Genomic DNA, 22090 nt, shown 5'->3' with positions numbered 1-22090 from the left:
AAGAACAAGAGAATCATGAGCTCCCTTTACCCAGTCCTTGAATCCATTATTTCATTCTATAGAAACTGAGGTCTTGCCAAGTGTTGATGACTTGCCCAAGATCCTAATTTTTTAATGGAAGAACTGACACTAACATTGTTCCCTTCTACCACTATTTCTGTCTGTACACCATGTTGCTTTGATCACTCCCAAGCTTGACATCATCTTAAAGTTGGAGTTGGAGCTTTACATGCAAGAGATGTGTTACTAAATATCCAAAGTTTGGTGTTTTATTCACATATATTCTTGATAGGAATACAAAGAACGCAAAAATGTAAAAATTTCAGTTATTTCTAAAAAGCACTTCAGTATACAACTGCTGAAGTTTTTAAAGGTTATACATATAAAAAGCTTTATGTTAAATTCATGATATGATCTTGAGGAACTATGTGGTTGATTTTATTTTTACTAATTTTTACAGCAACAAGACAAAGAAAATTGTACATTTCCTTGTATCGTGCTTTGCATTCAGGTACATGAGGCCCTAGAAATGGAAGTGATTAAATATTTATGACATCTGATTTTAGCATTTTAATGAGAAATGTTTCAAAAAGGAAGAAAGAACAAAAGTATTTCTATTGTCAATATACTGTTAAATATCCCATGCATCTACTGTTAATGTAATCTTACTTATCCTTGAAGTTTGATTAAAGCTGATCATTAAGACTTACGAAGAAATGACCTTTGCTCAACTCTAAATGGCGGCTATTAGTATTATTTTCTATTTATAAAAATAAGATTAATAAAGCATACATGTTAAAGTTCTGTAATTATAAGCCAAGCGATCTATTAAATGCCTTATGCATCTAAAATTACTCCTTAATTACAGAAACATTTTACTTAGGTTTCTTGTCTGCATGATGATGACTCAAATTTACATAATGTAATTGCTTCTTTTGAATTTAATATTTTGTGTGTGTGTGGTGCTGTATGTGTTCATGTAGGTATGTTTATGTGTGCACCCATGTGTGTGTGTTCGTGTGTGTGTGTGTTGTGTGTTGTAGAGGCCAGAGGAGAGGTCAATGTTAGTGTCTTCCCACATTATTGTTTTGAGACAGGATCTCTTATTGTACCTGAAACTTACTGGCCAATGAGCTCCAAAAATTCTTGTGTCTCTACCTCTCCAGTACTGGAATTACAGATGTTGCATGGCACCCAGCTTTTACCTGGGTGCTGAGGATGGAGCTCAGGTCCTCATGTGTGAGTTGCATGTACTTTACTACTGAGCCATCTTCAAAGCCCACCAATTAATATATTGTGATTTGGTTTTCAGGATTTTTTTTAAATACACTTTAAAGTTGAATTGGTTCATCTTTGTAGATTATGCATATAATACAGTCAACTTATGAAGACTGTGTTGAGAATATGTAAAAGAAAGGTTTAGGAAACACTAAAGAATTCAATCACTTAAATATTCATGGAATTGAATTCTTTCTCATGTGTCTGTCATATGTGCATCCCTGAGTATATAGTTATGTGTTTATTGAAAATTTCACCAAGAAAACCTTCTTATGGGTCAAAGTTGTCTTTAAGGGAATATGTTATTCATGCTTTCACCTAATTTTTGTTGGCAAATTCTTAAAATTATTCAGATTAGTGAGAATTTATTTCTTATGAGAAGCTGGTAAAAACTCTTTATGAAATTCTGACAGTTAAAGAGTTTATACAGAGAAGCTTGTGGTTTTAATTCAGGCTTGTTTCTCTAACTTGGGGCACTGGACTACTGTTCCTACTGCAGGAGAGCTCGTGAGTATGCTTTGCAGTGGCTTGGTGCAGATTTTACCCACTAACCACTGCTTTTATTGGGTGAAAACTGATTTTTTTTTAATTGTAGGGCAGCATAGTTCTTTCTGTCACTGAACAGTTTAAATAAGAACTTTTTTGGCATCTGATCATTGGCTTTAATATTGTATAACTATAGGGGCAACCCCATTATCTTTATTTATTTTAGAATATTTGGAATTTTGCTGATCTTTCTGGACGTGTGTCTTGTGGTTATAGATGTACTCGCCAATCATCAAAAAATTTACATTCCTTTGGAATATCGTTTCGTTTCTTTAGGCATTGCTTTATTTTTTCTTGTTGATGTTCTTCTTCGAGTGTATTTAGAAGGGTGTTTGATTCTATTTATCTATATATCTGTTTATCTATTTATCCATTTATCTATCATCTGTCATCTATCTATCAACTATCTATCTGTCTATCTATCTATCTATCATCTATCTATCTATCATCTATCTATTTTGGTCTTTTTGAGACGGTCTCTCTGTAGCACCAGCTGGCCTGGGACTCACTATGTAGACCAGGCTGGCCTTGAACTCACAGAGATCCGCCTGCCTCTTCCTCCCGAGTGGTGGGAGTAAAGGCGTGCACCACCACGCCTGGCGATTCTTTCTTTTTAAAAGCATAAAGTCATTTCATTATAAGAAGTATCCCATAATAGTTATCAGATCAGTTCAACCAAATGGATCTTTCTTCATCAAAATTATCCTCCTTGAAGGTATGGCTCACAGAAAAATAGTCATCTAAAGCCAGTTTTTCATAGATTGGCTTTATCGGTGTTACTGTTGCACCTCTACTGCAGTCTCCAACAGTGTATTCTAGATAGTCACCTCAATTGATAAATCTTAAAGGAGTTTCAAGAAATGACCAGTCAACCATTGTGTCTACTTAGACATTAATAAAATGAACATGTATATGAGTCAAAATAATATTTCATTAAGACTTGAATTCCAAATTAGATTTGATGACATAGTAGATAACAGGTCATAGCTAATTCATATCTCAGTTAAAATGGAAACTATAGTCCAAAAGAGTTCTGAGGCATGCTCTTCCCATCAGTGAGACAGTAAGACAGCAGTTGACTTCTGTCTCCTGGTATTTTGAGCAGGTGGGTGGGTGAGCCCAGCTGTGGGACTGGGCTGTATTGGTTGTCAGGGACCTAAGTTCTCCAGTTTCGTTTTTCTCTCAGAGCATCACAGAAGAATTTGTCTTCCCTTCTGAGATTTTTTTATCCCTATGCCTTTTTTTGAGCTAAGGACAGTTGCCCACTACTGAGTTGCTCAGAATCTAAAAGATGCTGTCTCAATGTTCTCTTCAGTGGGGTAGCCGTTGGTAAGGTGTCCACGGTCCTATAAGTAACCATTCACCCATGCTCCTCTAAGCAACCCCAATAAAACTCATTGTATCCCAAAAGAAAAAAGGATGTGAAATTCAAAAAGGGGCTATTTGGGAAGAGGAAGGGGACTAGCAGGAATGGGGGGAGGGGAGAAGGTCATGGGTGAATATGATCAAAACACACTTATGTACATATCAAAGAATCAATAAAAATATGATTAAAAATTCAATAAAAAACAATAACCAAGTGTTTAAAGTCAGTATTGGTGACACACATCTTTAATCCCAGCACTTAGGAGGCAGAGACGGGGGGATCTCTGAAAAAAGAGGCTTTCTCAGAATCAGAAGATGCTTTCTTTGGAAGACCAATGCTCACTTCTGAAGGAAAGATGTCTGCTTTGCCCTGGGAAGACCATACCAGCCTATTGAAATCCCAGTGTGCCTGCACGTCCAGAGCACGAGTCCAAAATAATGGTCCCCTCTCCCTCTGTAAGCTCCTCTTACAGACATAGCCCCAGTCTCTCTGTGGCTGTGCCACCTGCAGCTTCTTTTGCTCAACAGCAATGCACAGCATCTCACTTCACTTCTACCTACATGGGAGAAAGCAGTGCTTGTCTCCTCAGTGGTTTGATTTTGTCTCTTATTAAGTGTGAATTATAATCTTGATGTGTTTTTCAAATATGGATACAAAGTAGCATGGATATAAGTTTTTCTACTTGGAAACTTTCCATTGATGTTATAGTTTTCCCTTAGTCTAGTAGTCTATACAATACATTTTAAATAACCCATTAAGACAGAATTAATGAAAATGAGTGAAAAATGTGTACTTTTGAAATCTTCCTCTCTTCCTTCTCTAGGAGACAACATTATTTTTCTGATTTACTGAACACCCTAGATGCAGTCGTTATTGGGGTGACTCTGTTTATTGCTACCATTTACATATTTTATGACACCAAGTTTCTTGGAGATAGTCCAAGGTAGGAAATGTGTGACTTATCTCTCAAAGCCCCTCTTTTCTTTTTTTTTATTCTTTTGGGTTTGTTTGTTTTGTTGCATTTTCCATGATTTTAATTTTTAAATTTGAACTTTGTGGTTCTGTACCAAATAAGCTGCTTGGACATGAAATACTTAGATAAATTTTCGTGTACTTGGAAACTAAAAGCTGTTGGCATTCAGGAGACAGTGAAGGGTATATGCTAAGTAACTAGCTGATAAATGAGGAGAAAGGGCACAAAGAAAAAACTGGAGACTTAGCCTCTTACTCCAACTTTATAAAATCCTCATTAAATTCCCATTTGTACTTTGACCACAAATACTTAATGTTTTCTAGCTTTCTGGGATTTCCCCATAACTAAGAGAGTATTAATTTAAACATACATAAAATTTGAGTGACTCCAATAAGGTTCTCTAAAAAGTAGAAAACACAAGAAGATGTCAGGAGGTAATATGGATAGGAACAGAGGAATTTTATAGTATGGTTCCAGTGGAATTGAAGAAGCCTTGGAAGAGTTCAGATTGTTGGGGATTAGAAACCAAAATGTGTATTAGGGGAATTTCCTCTCTTCTTCTCCCTTCCCCCTTTCCTACCTCTCTGCTTCCCCCTATTTTATACTGTTTCAGTGAAGAACAAATATGTATTGGGATGTGGGTGGGGGGTAAGGCTTACTCATTGTAATCGGTCTTCTGTATCCTAGCTTCTCAGGGCTTCAGTTCAGGATCCAGTTAAATTTGCTGTGTGATAAGTTTTTGGAATTTTGAAATAACCTTGAGTAACCTCTTAAACTCTACCCTAGAGCCCCAAATTGGTATTTCTGAAGCCTATAGCCCCTGTTTTAACCTTCCAGGTGACTGGTTTATGCAGGCTGAAATTGAAAACCCACTATTCCAGAACAGTAGTTTTCAGCCTTCATAGTTTTTTACAGCAGAAGAAACGGTAGTCAGCACACTTGGGAAGTATTTTTGCTGCTTGATATGCCTTCATGAGCAATAGTGACTCCCTGTTTACAGGAATAACTCAACCACTGTTTTTTTCAATGTATTTTTTATTGAATGTTTGTGTATTTTGTGAAATATCTTAATCATATTTAGACCCTCTCCACCATCTGCACTCCCCATATATCCCCCTGCCACAGATTTCATGCATTCTGTCATATATGTTAAGGCCTATCAAGTCAAGTTTGTGTACCCAGATATCCCATGGTGTGAGTTCATCCCCTGGAGTCAAATCAGCCTATCTAGAGTCATTCCCTTAAAGTAGATTAACTCTCCCTCACCTGGCAATCAGCTGCCCATAGTTTGGGGCCTGCTGCCCATTTCCCTGATTCTATGCTGGGTTTTTGTCTGATTTGAGTTTTCATGGGTCTTGTGCATGCTGTCACCATTGCTGTAAGTTCATGAGCAAGTTCCCAGAGACCTGGAGGACTCTGTTGCCTTATGATCATGCACCAGCCCTGGCTCTTACAATCTTTCTGCCCCCTCTTCTGCAATGGTCCCTGAGCTATGGGTGGGTGAGGTTTGATATAGGAGTTCTAGCCAGGATTGCACATTCTGCAGCTTCTTATTCTCTAAACTTTGACCAGTTATAGCCCTCTGTGTGCATTGCCCTCTGTTGCATGAAGTTTTGCTGGTGAGAGTTAACAGATGCATTAGTATTCTCTCTACCCCCTGTTCCACTATGTTCCATGAGCCTTGGGTGTAGAGGCTCCACCGTAAATGTGTCACTTAGGGCCGGACATCTCACAGACACTTATTCTCTGTGTGTGATGAGTTGTGAAACTCTGTTATTGTCTCAATCTGTTGTAAAAAGAAGCTTCTTTGAGGAGTGGTGAATGGTATACTTGTCTGTAAATGTAAGGTTCTATATTTAGCATACATTAAGAAATTAAATTTGTCTAGGATGTGACACAGGTAGGGTTTTCTCCAGCCATGACCTCTCCAGCCATGTGTATTTGACTACATTTACAATGTCATAGATGAGTCCCTTCCCATTGAGAGGGCTTTAATTCCAATTAGATAGCTGTTGATTATCCCCAAGATGAAAGTGCCACTACTGCACCAATAGAGATATTTTCTGTGCTAGCCATTGTAGTTACCAGGCTTTATACCTGGGTAGAACCATTGATTGATTTTCTCCCTTAGCAGCTTGCATAATATCCTTTAGAACTATGAGACCTAGTCTTCAGGGAGGAGGCTTTCGGGTCAGTTCCAGCTCCATTGTTCCAAGTCCTGTGTTGGAAGCATGTAATGTCTTCAGCAATAAGGTCTTACCTTCAAGTTCTGGGAGATAATCAACAGCCTGTGGCAATAGCCTCTGTTATTTTAGGATTCTCCTGGACCACTGTGACCAACAACTCAAAGGGAGGTTTCTGTTGTTTGGCACTGTGTTTCTTGGTACATAGCCTTCAGCTACACACATGCACTCGTGTTCAGATTTTGTATGTGTATTTTTCAGTAGGTTTTTGAGTGAATACATTTCCCTCTGGTTTGTCACACCACCCAAGCCTTATTTATCTCTCTTCTCTCTCTCCCTAACTTCCTCCTCCTTACCCAGTTAAAGCACTGCCATTTTCTTTGTTTTCCCCTTGATAAAACCTGTCACCTATTATCTCCCCTCTCTTGAGCTCCATTTTACCTCCATGGTTCCTTGTATATCCTTCCCTCCCCCTTCCCAGTTAAATACCCCCATTTTCCACATTTCCCCCTTGGTAACATCTGTTCCCTACTATCCCCCTCTCTTGGGCTCTTTCTTTCTATTTACCTCCATGGTTCCTTTCCATTTTCCTGGCCTTTGTGGTTACATCAGGATATATACTCACTTATAAAGACTTGGTTCTAAGATCCACAAATGAGAGAACATACATTACTTATTGAATCTGTATTACTTCACTTAGTATAACAGCTTCTAGTTCTATTAATTTACCTGCAAATTTCATCTTTTCTTGCTAAGTAGAACTCCATTGTGTAAATGTACCACATTTTCATTATCCATTTGTTAGTCGAGGGACATTTAGTTTGTTTCCATTTCTTAGCTATTGTGAAGAGAGCAGCAACAAACGTGGATGTACAAGTATCTCTACAGTAGGATTGGTCCTTTGGGTATATACCAAGGAGTGGTATAACTGGTATAATCTACCGTAATCATATGGTAGATTCATTTTTAGTTTTCTAATCTAAAAGAGCTTTATTTAGTATGTATCTGTACAATTCAATAAAAAATTATAAAGTCTCTTTGTAAGATTTGACCCAAGAGATGTTTAAAACAAGCAGTTGGCACAAGAAGGGAAGCCTTTCTCCCACCTTAAAGCAGACAAGCACCGCCTCCCAGGCAGAGGCTGTCTGTCATGGGTAAAGCACCTGGAAGCACGTTAACCAACATATAGGATCTGTGAACATTTGAGATCTTCTTCTAGTTTCAAGCTGTGAATTAAAATTCTAAAATCCAGTATTTCAATACTAATTCAAGTACACTTTGGCTAAAGGCAAGCTGAAATTTTAACATTTTAGAAAAGTTAATGTGGAATCAGGATAACACTTTTGCATTTTTAATTGTGAAATAAAGATGAATACTAGATGAATACCCACATATGCCCTTGTCCCTGGCAGTGCCCACTAAAACATACATGTATGTAGACACATGCATACACATGAACTTACTGAGCTGTGCATGTCGGGCACAGTGTGGCTAGAATCCAGGGCCTGTCCATTTATGGCAAGTGCGCTATGACTGAGCTACAAACTCCACCCAGCAAAATACCTTATAATAGCAAATGGTCTAGATGACCAAATTTTCAGATGTCCCTGGTGAACATATCTGAAATAAATCCTTTTCTGTAAATAGTGGTGATAATAGTGATAGAGTCCTTTCTACTTGCAGAACCTCTGTCAGCCATGGTAGCAGCAATTGGCCATTTAATGGTTAAAGTAGTCAAGTGTCACTTGAAACATACAACTGTACCTGATTTGCTGATTTTTTTGACAGGAAGCCAGAGGCTGTTATATCACAAGAGCCTGAGAGTGCTGTTTTTTCCATTAGTCAGACTGATCACATGATTTGGGAATGTTCTAGTACTGCCCTATTTGCTAGTGCTAGGGACAGAACCTGGGTGTTGTGTGTGCTAGGCAAACTGTCTACCTCTGAGTTATACTCTTAGCTATTGGTTTAGACTTTTTATTTATATATTTAATTAATTTATTTATATTTTATGTGGATGAGTCTTATGCCTGCTTGTGTGTAAGTGCACCCATATAGTGCATTGTCCCAGTAGGACAGAAGAGAGCATTGGATCCCTTGGAACTGGAGTTATGGATGATTGTTAGCAACCATGTGGGTGCTGGGATTTGAATCTGGGTCTTCTGCAAGAACAATTTGTTCTCTTAACTGCTGAGCCATCTCTCCAGCTCCTAGACTTTTAATTTTTTTATTATTTTGATTGTGTTTTTGTGTATTTCATATAAAAACACCTTAATCATCTTTACACACCCTCCCCCATCTGAATCCTCCATAGACCCCCCCACAACAGATTTCATTTATATTAAGGCCTATCGAGTCAAGTTAGCATATCCAGAAGTCCCTCAGTGCAAGTTCATCCACTGAGGTCTAGTCAGCCTATCTGGAGTCAATCCCTTAAAGAATATCAACTCTCCCTCTCCTAGCAGTAATCAGCTGCCAATAGTTCCTTGGCTAAGATTGGGGTCTGCTGCCCAGTTCTCCACTTCTAATCTGAACTTTTATCTGCTTGAGTCTGCATGGGTCTTGTACATACTAACAGCATTGCTGTGGATTCATATAAGCAAGATCTTGGGAGCCTGTAAGACTCTGTTTCCCTATGGTCATGTACCCCATCCTCTTACAATTTTCCCAGCCCCTCTTCTGCAATGGTCCATGAGCCATGGTGGGTAGAGTTTAATACAGGAATCCTGTCCAAGGGCTCACACTCTGCAGACTCTTATTCTCTGTGCTTTGGCCATTTGTGGATTTTTGTGTTAGTTGTTGTCTGTTTCATGAGGGAGCTTGATTGATGAGAGTTGAGATGCATTGGTATTCTCTCTACCTCTTGTTCCACTATGTTCTGTGAGCCATAGGTGGAGAGGTTCCACTGTAGATGTGTCACTTAGGGTTGGGCATTTCATAGGCACTTATTCTCTGTATGTGAGGAGCTGTGGAACTCTATAATAGTCTCCATCTGTTGCAAAAGAACCTTCTTTGATGAGTGGTGACTGGCATACTTGTCTGTGAATATAAGGATCCATATTTAGCATATAGTAAGAAATTACACTTGTCTAGGGATGTGACAACCTTAGGCTGTTCTCTGAGATCTGTAACCTCTCCAGCCATATGTATTTGGCTATATTTACAGTACCACACATGAGTTTTCTCCCACTGAGTGGACTTTAAGTCCAACTAGGTTGCAGTTGATTACTCCCAAGATAAAAGTGCCATTACTACCCCAACATGGTTTTCTGTGTCAGTCGTTATTGTAGTTATTAGGCCTTAAACCCGGGGTTGGACCACTGATTGATGTTCTCCCTTTGCAGCTTGCATAGTGTCCTCCAAAACTGTGAGAGATATTCTTCAGAGAGGTGGTTTCCAAGTCAGTTCCAGCTCCATTGCTCCAAGTCTTGTGTCTGAAGTATTTCCTGTCTTCAGCTATAGGGTCTCACCTTCAACTTCTGGGAGGCAGTCAAGGGCTGTGGCAATAACCTGTTTAATTTTGGGAGTCTCTTGGATTACCCTGGGAAATGACTTTAAGGGAGATTTCTTCTGTCTGGCACCGTGTTTCTTGTTATAGAGCCTTCAGCTATACACATACACTCATGGAGAGCACGTATCTCTATATAGTATGTGTATTTTTCAGTAGGCTTTTGAATTAATACATTTTCCTCTGGTTTTTCATGCCAGCTAAACATTGTTTATCTCTCCTTGCCTCTCCCTGTCTAACTCTCCCTCCTTCCTCACCAGTTAAAGTATCCCCATTTTCCCCATTTCACCCTTGATAATACCTGTCTCCTGTGGTCCTCCTCTCTTGAGCACCTTTCCTTTTACCCCCACGGTTCCTTGCATAACCCTTCCTCTTCCTCTTCCATTTGAATACTCCCATTTTTAAAAGATAACTTTTTAAATGCGCTTTTGAAGTTTTCATACATTTCCCACTGAAATCCAGACCCCTTCTCCTATCCATGTCTCCCACATCCCTCCATCGAACCCCATGCAGTCTGCCATACTTGTTAAGTCCTATTCGTTCACCAGATGTCCTTCAGCGTAAATGTGTCCACTGGAGTCTAGTCAGCCACCCAGTGATCATCTGTAAGTCATGTTCTCCTTCACCCAGCAGCAATCAGTCTCAAACAGTTCTCAGTCTAGTGCTGGCCCGCCATCTATTTCTCACCTCCCCTTTGGGCCCTTGTTTAATTGAGCTGACATGGGTCCCACGCCCAATGCCACCACTGCCACAGGCTCACATGAGCAAACCTCCATTTGCCTGGAAGCTTCCACCTCCTTTTGTTCATGAACTAGCCCTGGCTCTTACAACCTTTCCGCCTCCTCTTCTACAATGGTCCCTGAGCCGTGGGTGGGTGACGTTCCACATAGGAGTCCCATCAAGTGCCAAACATCCTTAGTAATTAGAGAAATGCAGACTAAAACCACTTTAAGATTCCATCTTACCCCAGTCAGATTGGCAAAGATCAAGAGAACAGAAGACCCCCAAATGCTGGAGAGGACGTGGAGAAAGAGGAATGCTCGTTCACTGCTGGTGGGAATGCAAACTTATGCAACCACTATGGAAAGCAGTGTGGAGAACCCTCAAAAAACTGAAAATTAATTTACCATATGATCCAGTGATATCATTCCTTGGCATATACCCAAAGGACTCATCACACTCTAGAAATACTCCCATTTTACCCATTTCCCCCTTGCTAACACCTTCTCTCTCAGGCTCCTTCTTTCCCTTTCCCTCCCTGGTTCCTTTCAATTTTCCTGGCTCCTGCAGTTATATCAGGATATAAACTCACATAGAAGAATTTGGTACTAAGATCCACAAATGAGGGAGAACATACGTCATTTGTTTTTCTGAGTCTCTGTTACTTTCACTTAGTATAACAGTTTCTAGTTCCATCTATTCGCCTGCACAGTTCATGATTTTGTCTTTCTTTACCAATAAGTAGTAGAGCTCCATTGTGCAAATGTACCATGTTTTCATTGTCCACTTGTCAGTTGAGGGACACTTAGGTTGCTTCTAGTTCTTAGCTATTGTGAAAAGAACAACAAGAAACGTGAATGTATGGGTATCTCTGCTGGGTGCTGCAGAGATGACGTGGTGGTTAAGAGCACTGACTGCTCTTGCAGAGGACCTGGGTCTGATTCTCAGCACCCACATGGAGGCTAAAATCCATCCATAACTCCAGTTCCAGGTGATCTGACATCCTCTTCTGATCTTTGCGGGCACTTCATGACATGGGTGCACTTACACACATGTAGGCAATATACTCATACACATAAAATAAATAAATAAATAAAATATTTTAAAAAAAACAATCCCTATCTCCTGTTCAGCATGGAAGAAGCCAGAGCAGTCTGCATCTCTATTCCCTATTGGCAGTTTGGGTAACCCTTTCAGAGGATGGTGTGATAAGAATAGGAGGTAGGAACTGGCTAGGCAGTTAGAGTAAAAAGACCTCGAAGAAATGTAGCCAGTTTCTGGGCTAAAAGTCAAAACATCCTTGGGTCTGTTAGCAACATACTCTGTTCCAAAGGCCAAAATGTCAAAAGTATTTGGGAGCTTATACCTAATCCTTAAAAGATTTTAGGTTTACCTCTTCAGAGAGGGGAATGTTGTTGGGCATGGATTTGACCAAAACACCTTATATGCATGTATAAAGATTTTGTAAAAGTTTAAAAAAAAAGAAAGAAAAAAGAAAATTGGCTTTCCTGTGGTTAAAAAAAAAAAAATCCTATCTCTGCAGTAGGATGAGTCCTTTAGGTATATACCAAGGAGCGGTATAATCACATCATATGATAGGTTCATTTGTAGTTTTTTTAAGAGCTCTCCACACTGCTTTCCATAGGGGTTGCACAAGTTTGCATTCCCACCAGCAGTGAATGAGCATTCCCATTTTCCACATCCTTTCCAGCATTTGGTATCATTGGTTCTCTTGATCTTAGCCAGTCTGACTGAGAAAAGATGAAATCTTAAAGTGGTTTTGATTTTGCATTCCCCTAATTTCTTCTTTTGAGAAAACCCTGTTCAGATCCACAGCCCATCTTTTAATTGGGTCATTTGTTTTCTTGATTATTTGTTTTTTGAGTTCTTTATATATTCTGGATATTAAACCTCTGTCAGATATGTTGCTGGTGAAGATTTTTTCCACACTCTGTGAGTTTCCTCTTCATTTCCTTGGTTGTTCTTTTTGCTGCACAGAAACTTTTTAGTTTAATGCAGCCCCATTTGTCAATTATTGACCTTAATTTCTGAGCAACTGATGTCTGGTATAGGAATTCCTTCCTACACCTATATATTTCAGAGTGTTGCCTATATTTTCTTCTAACAGTTTCAGAATTTCATGTTTCTCATTGAGGTCTTTGATCCATTTGGAGTTGACTTTTGTGCAAGGTGATAGATAAGGGTCCAGTTTCATCTTCTACAGATGAGGATCCAGTTTTGCCAGCACCATTTGTTGAAAATGCTGTCTTGCCTCCGTTTTTTGTTCTTGGCACCTTTGTCAAATATCAGGTAACTGTAATTGCATGCACTCATGTATGGGTCTTCACTTATGGTCCATTGATCTGTGTGTCTGTTTTTGTGCCAGTACCATGCTGTTTTAATGAATATAGCTCTGTAATATAGTTTGAGATCTGAGGTATGGTAATCCCCAGTATTGCTCTTTGCGCTCAGGATTGTTTTGGTTATCTGGGATCTTCTGTGATTCTATATGAATTTTAGGATTTAAAAAAATATTTTATTTATTATTTTTATTTTATGTGTATACGTGTATTGCCTGCATGAGGTAAGTGCACCCATGTCATGCAATGCCCATGGAGAACAGAAGAGGCTGTCGGATCCCCTGGAACTGGAGTTATAGACGGTTGTTAGCTGCCATGTGGGTGCTGGGATTCGAACCCAGGTCTTCTGCAAGAATAGCCAGTGTTCTTAACCACTGAGCAATCTCCAGCCTGAATTTTAGGATTAAAAAAAAATTCTGTGAAGCATGTCATGGTTTGATTATGATTGCATTGACTCTATATGCTTTTGATCGGATGGTCATTTTCACAATATGAATTCTTCCAACCTGTGAGCATGTGAGGTCCTTCCATCTTCTGATGTCTTCCTCAATCTATTCAAATATTTAAAATTTTCATTATAGAAATCATTAATGTCTTTGGTCAAGTTTTTCCTAGGTATTTTTTTTTTTTGAGGCTATTGTGAACAGAAGGGCTTCCATGTACTCTTTCTCCAATTGCTTGTTATTGGAATATAGAAAGACTCCTGTTTTTTGTAGTTTGGTTTTGTAACCTTCAACTTTGTTAAAAGTGTAAATCATTTCTAGTGTTCTGATGAAAATTTTGGGATCTCTTATGCATAATATCATATCCTAGCCCCCCAAGATTCATTTATCTCTACTCTTTTTTTTCTCCCATCTAGCCTTCCTCCCCCCTCCCTAGTCCTAGCATCCCCATTATCCCCGCCTTCCCCCAATAACACCCACATCTATGTTCATTACGGATATGGGTCTATAGTTTTCTTTTTTGTTATATCATCGCCTGGTTTTGGTATTAGAGTGATACTGGATTCATAGAGTTTGGGAGTTCTAACTCTGCTTTTATCTTTTTGAATAATTTAAGTCGTAGTGGTTGTAGATCTTTTTTGAATGTCTGGTAGAATTCTGCTGTGACTACCATTGGCACCTGGCCCACTCCCTCCCCTCCAACTCCTCCCATATCTCCCCTTCACTTTTTTTTCTGATAACTTCATGTACTGTTTATTCATTATTTTTTATGGGGCTTTTTGCTACTCTAACATTCCCCCCTCTGAAGAGGTAACCCTAAAATCTTTTAAGGATTAGATAAAAGCTCCCAAATACTTTAGACATTATTGACCTTTGGATTGGAGTATGTTGCTAAGAGGGCCTGGGCTTTTTTTAGTTGGGCTATTTTGTATTACTGTTTCAATTTCCTTATTTGTTATGGGTCTGTTTAAGCTGTTGATCTCTTCATGATTTAGCTTTGGTGGTTTCCATGCATTTAGAGATGTATCTATTTCTTTTATGTTTTCAAATTTAATAGAGTATAGGTTTTCAAAGTATTCTCTTATAATGTTCTAGATCTTTTTGATGTATGTTGTGATGGTTCCCCTTTTATCTTTTATTTTGTTAATTTGGATTTACTCTTTCTTCATTTTGGTTAACTGGGCTAAGGGTCTGTCTTTTCTTTTCAAAGCATCAGCTTTTAGATGATTCAGTGATTCTTTGTATTGTTTTTCTTTTCTTTTTTTTTTCTTTCTTTCTTTCTTTTTTTTTTTTTTTTTTTTTTTGAGGCAGGGCTTTCCTGTGGCTGCAGGTGGCCTGGATTCTCTATGGAGACCAGGCTGGCCTTGAGCTCACAGAGATCCGCCTGCTTCTGGCGGAGTGCTGGGATTAAAGGCATGGGCTACCACACCCAGCTTGTTTTCTTTTTTTCTACCTCATTAATTTCTGCTCTGATTTTTATTATTAAAACCAATGTTTTCATGAACGAAAAAAAGAAAAGTGCTAGTGTTAATGAAAAAATAAATTCACAAATTCTGAGTCTGCCTTATCGCTATTTCTCTAGCCAGAATTTCCCAACCATAGCGTTTTTAATATTTTGGGCCAGATAATTATTGATGGGAGGGGGCAGAGTTTCATTAATTGTGAGGTATTTAGTAGCGTTCCTTGCCTCTAGCTACTACATGTTGGTAGCAACCCACCCACACAATATTGTGACAATGAAAGTTCGCTCTAGATATTACCAAGTTTTTGTGGTCAAGAAGCACTGTTTCAAACTAAATACAGGATTAGTGGTTCAGCTCAGTGTAGCACAACATGTCAAGTATGCACAGGTCCTTGGATTTGATCCCCAGCACCCCATCCCCTCAAAGTGTTAAACTTAATCCACATTTTTACACTAACAAAGTCTGTTTCTGTAGCAAATATAAAAATTTATCTCTACATTTATTTAGACTGGCAATTTTTCTTCGACCTCTACGTCTTCTCACTTTGGTGAGAATTCTTCAACTGGCTCATCAGAAAAGACACCTTGGAATGCTGACTAGAAGGCTGGTGAGTGGCAGCGCAGGCGTGCTTATGTTTCAGGAAACACGTGCAAGGTTTGTAGATGTCATATAATTTGTTTTCCTGTGGATTTAAGTTTTCTAAATAATGAATTTCTAATTCAGGTTTCAGGAAACAAAAGGCGGTACAAGAAGGATGGATTTGACCTTGACCTCACTTATGTTACTGGTTTGTGAAGCTTGCCTGTTGGTTTGCTTATAGTAATTTCACATTTTGCTTGTGAATGATAATATATTCTTTTGTTTATGCCGTGTTATTTCAAAATATTTGTCCATGAAGACATGCCACTGTAGCAGTGTGGCACTTGGAGTTTGGCCTTGGCAGTAGAACTATCTCATGTTATTTCAAACCAGAGCTACAGGAGGTGGAATTAATTTTCAGTTGAGTTCATTGCGTTTGATTTAGAATTTGTTGAGTTCTGGAAGTTATCCTTGGTCCCAAGGGTGCTAGAGAGACTTCTTACCTTTTCAGAATTCCAGAAAATTAACTCAAAACTTTGTTTATTTCAGATTTTCTGAGTCAAATGGGATGGGAAACATTGTGGCAGCTCCCACCTTTACTAGGGCTCAGGTATTTCCTTTGGTGTGCTACAGAAAAGAAACAAATTCTAATGCAGACAGGGAGCTGTAGCATTAGGCCAACATAAATCTGTGGCCTACTGTAGAGCCAATTGTATCTCAGGAGCAGTGTGCCAGTTTAATAGTTATTATTATACTACTGGGCAATTTAAGGTATCGTATTACCTTAATTATTCCAAAAGAAGGTTACCTTTTCTGTCTTGAAAGCTCTTTTCTATCAAAAAGGAGTCATGTTGTATGTAGATGAACTTTTCGTGTGTTGTGTCATTCTGTCATGATATTCATCATAGCGATTACTTTGACTTCCAGAGCGTATTATTGCCATGTCATTTCCATCTTCTGGAAAGCAGTCTTTCTATAGAAATCCAATTAAGGTAAGGATATTCATATAAGTACTTGGGCTGGAGAGATGGCCCTGGCTGTTCTTTCAGAGGACCCAGGTTTGGTTCCCAGAACCCACATGGTGGCTAACAATCATTCATAATTCCAGTTCCAGGGAGATCTGATACCCTCATCTGGCCCCTGCAGGCATTGTACAACATGGGTGCACTTACATACATGCTGGTAAAGCTTTCATACAAATAAAAATAAAATCAATCAATAAATCATAAATCACTCATTTTTCTGTGAATGTATACTGCCAAATCACAAGCTTAATGTTGACAATGGCAGTTTCTTCTGAACATTTATTCTTTCAGGTAAAAATCTCAATGGATTGGTATTAATTTGCTTTTGTGCTTTATAAACTAGTTTAAAATTTTATTGGCTTAAACACCCCCACCACCAAAAACAAAAAAAAAAAGTGCAGTAATAAGTTGAACCTAATAAGGTGCTTTTGTTGAAGTAAAAAGCGAAGTTTAAACTTGCTAAAGGAAGGGATTTGTTTACACATTTAAAAGGGAAGAGATAGACCCTTCCTCAAAAGTGGCTTCACCAGGGTTTTGGATCTTTCTGGGCTCTCAGGCTTTCCATGCTTCTCATGTTAGATTTATGTTCGCACTGACTTTTCTCACGGCACCAGGGATTACTGGGTTACTTCCTGGGGAAGCAAGTGTGTACCTTCTCTAATCATCTGTTAAAAGTCTTGAGTTTTGAAAAAAAAATTTATTTCTTATGAACTACTGTTTATTTAGTTCATGATACTGTGGCTTATGATTTGGATTGGGCTTAACTGGGTGGTTCAGATGATCCAGGATAGAACTGGCTGTCTTATCTGGGCTTACTCATGCATCTGCGGGAACTACCAGGTCACCTGAGAATTTGCTAGTCCACAGTGACTTGACTAGATGGCTCTATATGATATCTGTCCTCTAAATCAGGCCTTCCTTGTTTAGCTAAAGCAAGCCCAAGTTCAGCCTTCTTCATATAACGGCAATGACAAGAGTTACAGAAACAGCCATCAAAAGAGTGCGAAGCCCCTTAAGACACAAGCTCAAACCTAGTATAGCATGGTGCCTATCTCATTCTATTGAGCCAAACATATTACAAAGCCAAGCTTAATTCAAGGAATATAAAATAAACTATCTCTTGATGGGAGGATTTGCAAGGAATAGTGCCTCCCAAGAGCTGGTATTAAAGGCATGTGCCACTATACTTGGCTGTATAGAATGCATTTTGATCAAATATAATCCCAATCCTCCCTCTAACTTTACCAGAACCCTTCCCCAAACACACCCCTCCTAACTTCATGTTATCTTTTTAAACAACTCATTATGTCTAATAGTGCTGCTTAAATGTGCATGGGTGTGGGGCCCTTCCCTGGGCATGGGCAAAGTACCAGCAGACATCAACAGGTATTGCCATCTAATTCTGATGGGAAACAAAAGCAATGCAATAGCCTGTGTTGTTCTGGGTGCCTCTGGGGCCTGCCTGGCCAATAACTCCTAGGGAAGTATCACATGCCTGGCGCTAAGATTTTCCTTTAGTAATTCATGTCTTCTGGGAACAGCATTGTTCACCCATACAGGGTATCACTATTCAAACTCCTTTTAAAGTGTGTATTCTTATACTGAGATTCTAAAGCACAGTGGAGGAGTGCTGCCTACTTAGGCATCTTTGGACGGCTAAATTAATTTCAAACATGAAATGCTATTTACTCTGAAATTTCAGCTGAAAATCATTGCTTAAAAAGTTAGCATACATGTGAAAGTATTAGTGCAATTTGAAGTATTTGCTTTAATTCAATAAAAGCATAATTATTTATCTGCATATATATACATATATATGCTGATATCAAACTACAGATTGAATAATTTCCATTGGGTCATTTTGTTATTATGTGAACATAATAGAGTTCATTATCCAAAATAAGACAGCTACAGGATCATTGGGCATACCACTGTTATATAAGCTGTCCATCATTGAATAGAATGTCACTTTGCCTATATAACATTTATAAAAAGACCTATAAGTGACAAACGGGTATATGAAAAAAGTTCTCAACATCATTAATTATCAGGAAATTGCAAATTAAAGCCATAATTGAATAGTAGCACATTCCACTAAGAATGGCTATTACCAAAAAGACAAAAGACAAAAAACAAAAACAAAAAACCTACCAAAAGCCAACCAAAAAAACAAACAAGCAAAATACTGGCAAAGAAGTAAAAGGAACATTTGTCTAAAGAAGTAAAAGGATCATTTGTCTAGTGTTGGTATGAATGTATGGATGTCAACTAGTAGAGCCATTATAGAAACCACTATGAAGGCTCCTACAAAAATTCAAAATGGAACTACCACCTACCACAATACCCAGTAATCCCATTACTGGGTATTCAAGCAAAAGAAATGAATTCTGTTTGTGAGGGAGATATCTGCACCCCATGTTTACTGCAACACTTTTTATAATAGCCAAGAGAAGGAAAAAAATTCATGTCCATAAGCAAATGAATGAAGAAAATGACACAAATGGAACAGTGTTTAGCCATAAACGGAATAAAATTCTGTCTTTTGCAACAACACAGAGTTGGAAATAATTATGTTAAGTGGAATAAGTCATGCATCAAAAGAGAAATGTGGACTATAAAAAAGTTGATCTTATGGAAATTGAAAATAGAGTGGTGTCTGTGGTGTCTTGTAGACACTGAGGAGCGTAAACAGGAATGAGGGATGAGAACTGTTGATCAATAAGTTCTAAGTTACAGCTAAATAAAAATAATGTGTTTAGTGTGCTATTGCACAGTAATGTGACTATAGGTAACAATTATGTACTATAGTTATAGAAGAAAATATTTTGAATGTCTTCACCATAAAGAAGTCGTAAATGTGGGACTAGAGAGATGGCTCAGCAATTAAGAGCACTGTCTGCTCTTACAGGGGACCCGGTTTCAGTTCCCAGCACCCACATGGTGGGCTAACACTACCTGTAATTCCAGTTCTGGGAGATCTGATGCCCTCTTCTGACCTCTGTGGGCATTGAATGCATAAGTGCACTTAGATACATGCAGGGAAAACACTCATACACATAAAATAAAAATAAAAAATTTGTAAATATGATAAATTTTCAAGGAGATGTGTTTGGCCTGGTTTAAATATTACACAAGGTATCTATATATCAAGTATCAGGTGGCATTACATTAATATGTATAATTTTTGTTTTAACATATCAGTAAAAATTAAATTCAATTGGTTAAAATGTCATTAAGTGGCATATGACTATATTTATGTTTATAATTTCATATATAATTATATTTATATTAAAGCATACAGTAATTTGTATTAATCTTAAATGTATATCTTGATGAAATTATGTATAAGTATATATGCATGAAATACACCCCTTTATCAAGGGTATTAAGCATTTCTTATCCCATTCTAGTTAGTATCCTAACACATTAGAAATAATTACTATTTTGACTTCTATCACTTTTTCTTCAATTTCATATAAGTGGAATCATATGGAACATATTTTGTGACTGGCTTTTTATCCTTAAATTCTTCAGATTCATCCAATACTGTTTGTGTAATAGTATGTCTTCTGAAAATAATATCGATATTTATCACTATTTAGAAAATCCACCCACTCACACACGGAAATTACATACCACTTCACAGAGTCAGTTAACACACTATAGTCTATGAAGTCCATGTTATAGAAATTTAAAATGTTAAATGTCAGCAAGTATAGCTAAAGAAAGATATATAAATGACACCAAGGATAAAAAAAATTTAATTGAATTTTTGTGTATTTCATACGTAAAACCATCTTTATACCTCCTTTCCCTTTCCATTTGGCACTCTCCCATAGCCCTCCCCACTGGAGTTCATACATTCTGCCATTTGTATTAAGGCCTATTATGTAAAGTTAGTGTCCCAAGATGTCCCTTGGTGCAAGTTCATCTACTGGAGTTCAGCCAGCCTATCTAGAATCTCTCCCTTCAAGAAGAACAGCTCTTCCTCCCATAGCAGTAATCAGCTGCCAATAATTCTTCGACTAAGATTGGGGTTTGCTATTCATCTCCACAGTTCTGTGCTGGGTTTTTGTCTGCCTAGGTTTGCATGGGTCTTGTGCATGCTGATACCATTGCTGTAGGTTTATATGAGAAGAGTCCCAGGCCCCTGTAGGACTATTTCTGTATGGTCATGCACCTCCTCCCTGGCTCTTACAGTCTTTCCACCCCCTCTTCCACAATGGTCCCTGAGTCCTGGATGGATGGACTTCAATACAGAAGTCCTGTCCAAGGACCCACACTCTGCTGACTCTTATTCTCTGTGTTTTGGCCATTTGTGACCTTTTGTGTTCCTGGATTTTTTATATTTGTTGAGGTTTGTTTTGTGCCCCGGTATGTGGTCAGTTTTGGAGAAAGTTCCTTGGGGTGCTGAATAGAAAGTGTGTTCTTTGGTGCTTGGGTGGAATATTCAGAAGATGTCTGTAAAGTCCATTTGATGTATGGTATTATTTAATTCAGATGTCTCTCTGTTATTATGTGTCCTGTTGACCTGTCTAATGGAGACAGTGGGGTATTGAAGTCCCCTACTATTACTGAGTTGGGGTTAATCTGTGTATTAAAGCTTTTTTTATGAATTTGGGTGCACCAGAGTTTGGGGCATATGTGTTCAGGATTGTAATATCTTCTTGGTTGATTATTCTTTTGATCAGAATGAAGTGACCCTCTTTATCTCTTCTGATTAGTTTTAGTTTGAAGTCTATTTTGTCAGATATTAGAATTGGCAACCCCTGCTTGTTTCTTACTGTCTTTTGATTGAAATATGCTTTTCCATACTTTCACCTTAAGGTAGTGCCTGTCCTTGAATGTCAGATGGGTTTCTTGCAGACAACAAAAAGATGGATTTTTTTTCTTAATCCATTCAACTAGCCTGTGTCTTTTGACTGGGGAGTTCAGTCCATTGATATTTAAAATTATTATTGAAACATAATTTGCATTCTTTGCATTCTTTGCCTCTTTGCATTCTTTGTCTAATTTTGTGTTTCTACAATTATACCTTCATTTAGTTTCTTTCTCTTGCCCCTGAGGTATAGTTGTTCCTTCCTCTGTTCTTTGTATTGCTTCAAGTATTCTTTGAAGGGCTGGTTTTGTGGCTATGTATTCTTTCAGCCTTCGTGTCATGGAAGATTTTTCTTTCCCCTTCAACTATACTAGACATTTTTGCTGAGTAAAGTATTCTGGGTTGGTATCTGTGGTCATTTAGAACTGGAAATACCTTGGTCCAGGCTCTTCTGGCTTTCATAGTTTGCACTGATAAGTCAGCTTTAATTCTGATGGGTTTTCCTTTATGTGTGACTTGTTGTTTTTCTTTTGCAGCTTTCCATATTCTCTCTATGTTCTGTACCTTTACTGTTTTTACTATGATATGCCATGGGGAGTTTCTTTTCTGGTCCTGTCTATTTGGTGTTCTATGTGTGTCCTGTATTTGTATGGGGATGTCATTCCTTAATTTTGGGAAATTTTCTTCTGCAACCCTGTTTAAGATCTGGTCAATACTGTTAACATTTTTTAAAAACATAGAACTGTCATTTGTTTTCATGATCTTAGTCATTCTGATTGCAATAGCACAAAATCTCAAACTTCTTTTAATTTGCATTTCTCTTGATT

The 22090-nt window shown here is 38.2% G+C and overlaps 1 protein-coding gene across 1 annotated transcript in view; it reads left to right on the top strand.

The window, feature by feature from the left end:
- The first annotated feature begins 410 nt into the window (after positions 1 to 410).
- Positions 411 to 22090, top strand: part of LOC103746864 (phosphatidylinositol 3,4,5-trisphosphate 3-phosphatase TPTE2-like) — an 80475-nt gene continuing 58795 nt past the window's right edge. The window contains exons 1-6 of the mRNA XM_008849145.1: positions 411 to 511; positions 1991 to 2152; positions 4014 to 4133; positions 15348 to 15447; positions 15564 to 15627; positions 16347 to 16411. Coding sequence (XP_008847367.1) covers positions 411 to 511; positions 1991 to 2152; positions 4014 to 4133; positions 15348 to 15447; positions 15564 to 15627; positions 16347 to 16411 — 612 coding nt within the window. The remainder of the gene's footprint in view (positions 512 to 1990; positions 2153 to 4013; positions 4134 to 15347; positions 15448 to 15563; positions 15628 to 16346; positions 16412 to 22090) is intronic.

The sequence above is a fragment of the Nannospalax galili genome, unplaced genomic scaffold (genome assembly GCF_000622305.1).
Source record: "Nannospalax galili isolate Female #2095 unplaced genomic scaffold, S.galili_v1.0 scaffold140, whole genome shotgun sequence".
Classification (NCBI taxonomy): Eukaryota; Metazoa; Chordata; class Mammalia; order Rodentia; family Spalacidae; genus Nannospalax; species Nannospalax galili.
The sequence above is the reverse complement of the archived record's forward strand: the minus strand, read 5'-3'. Positions and strand labels throughout refer to the sequence as shown.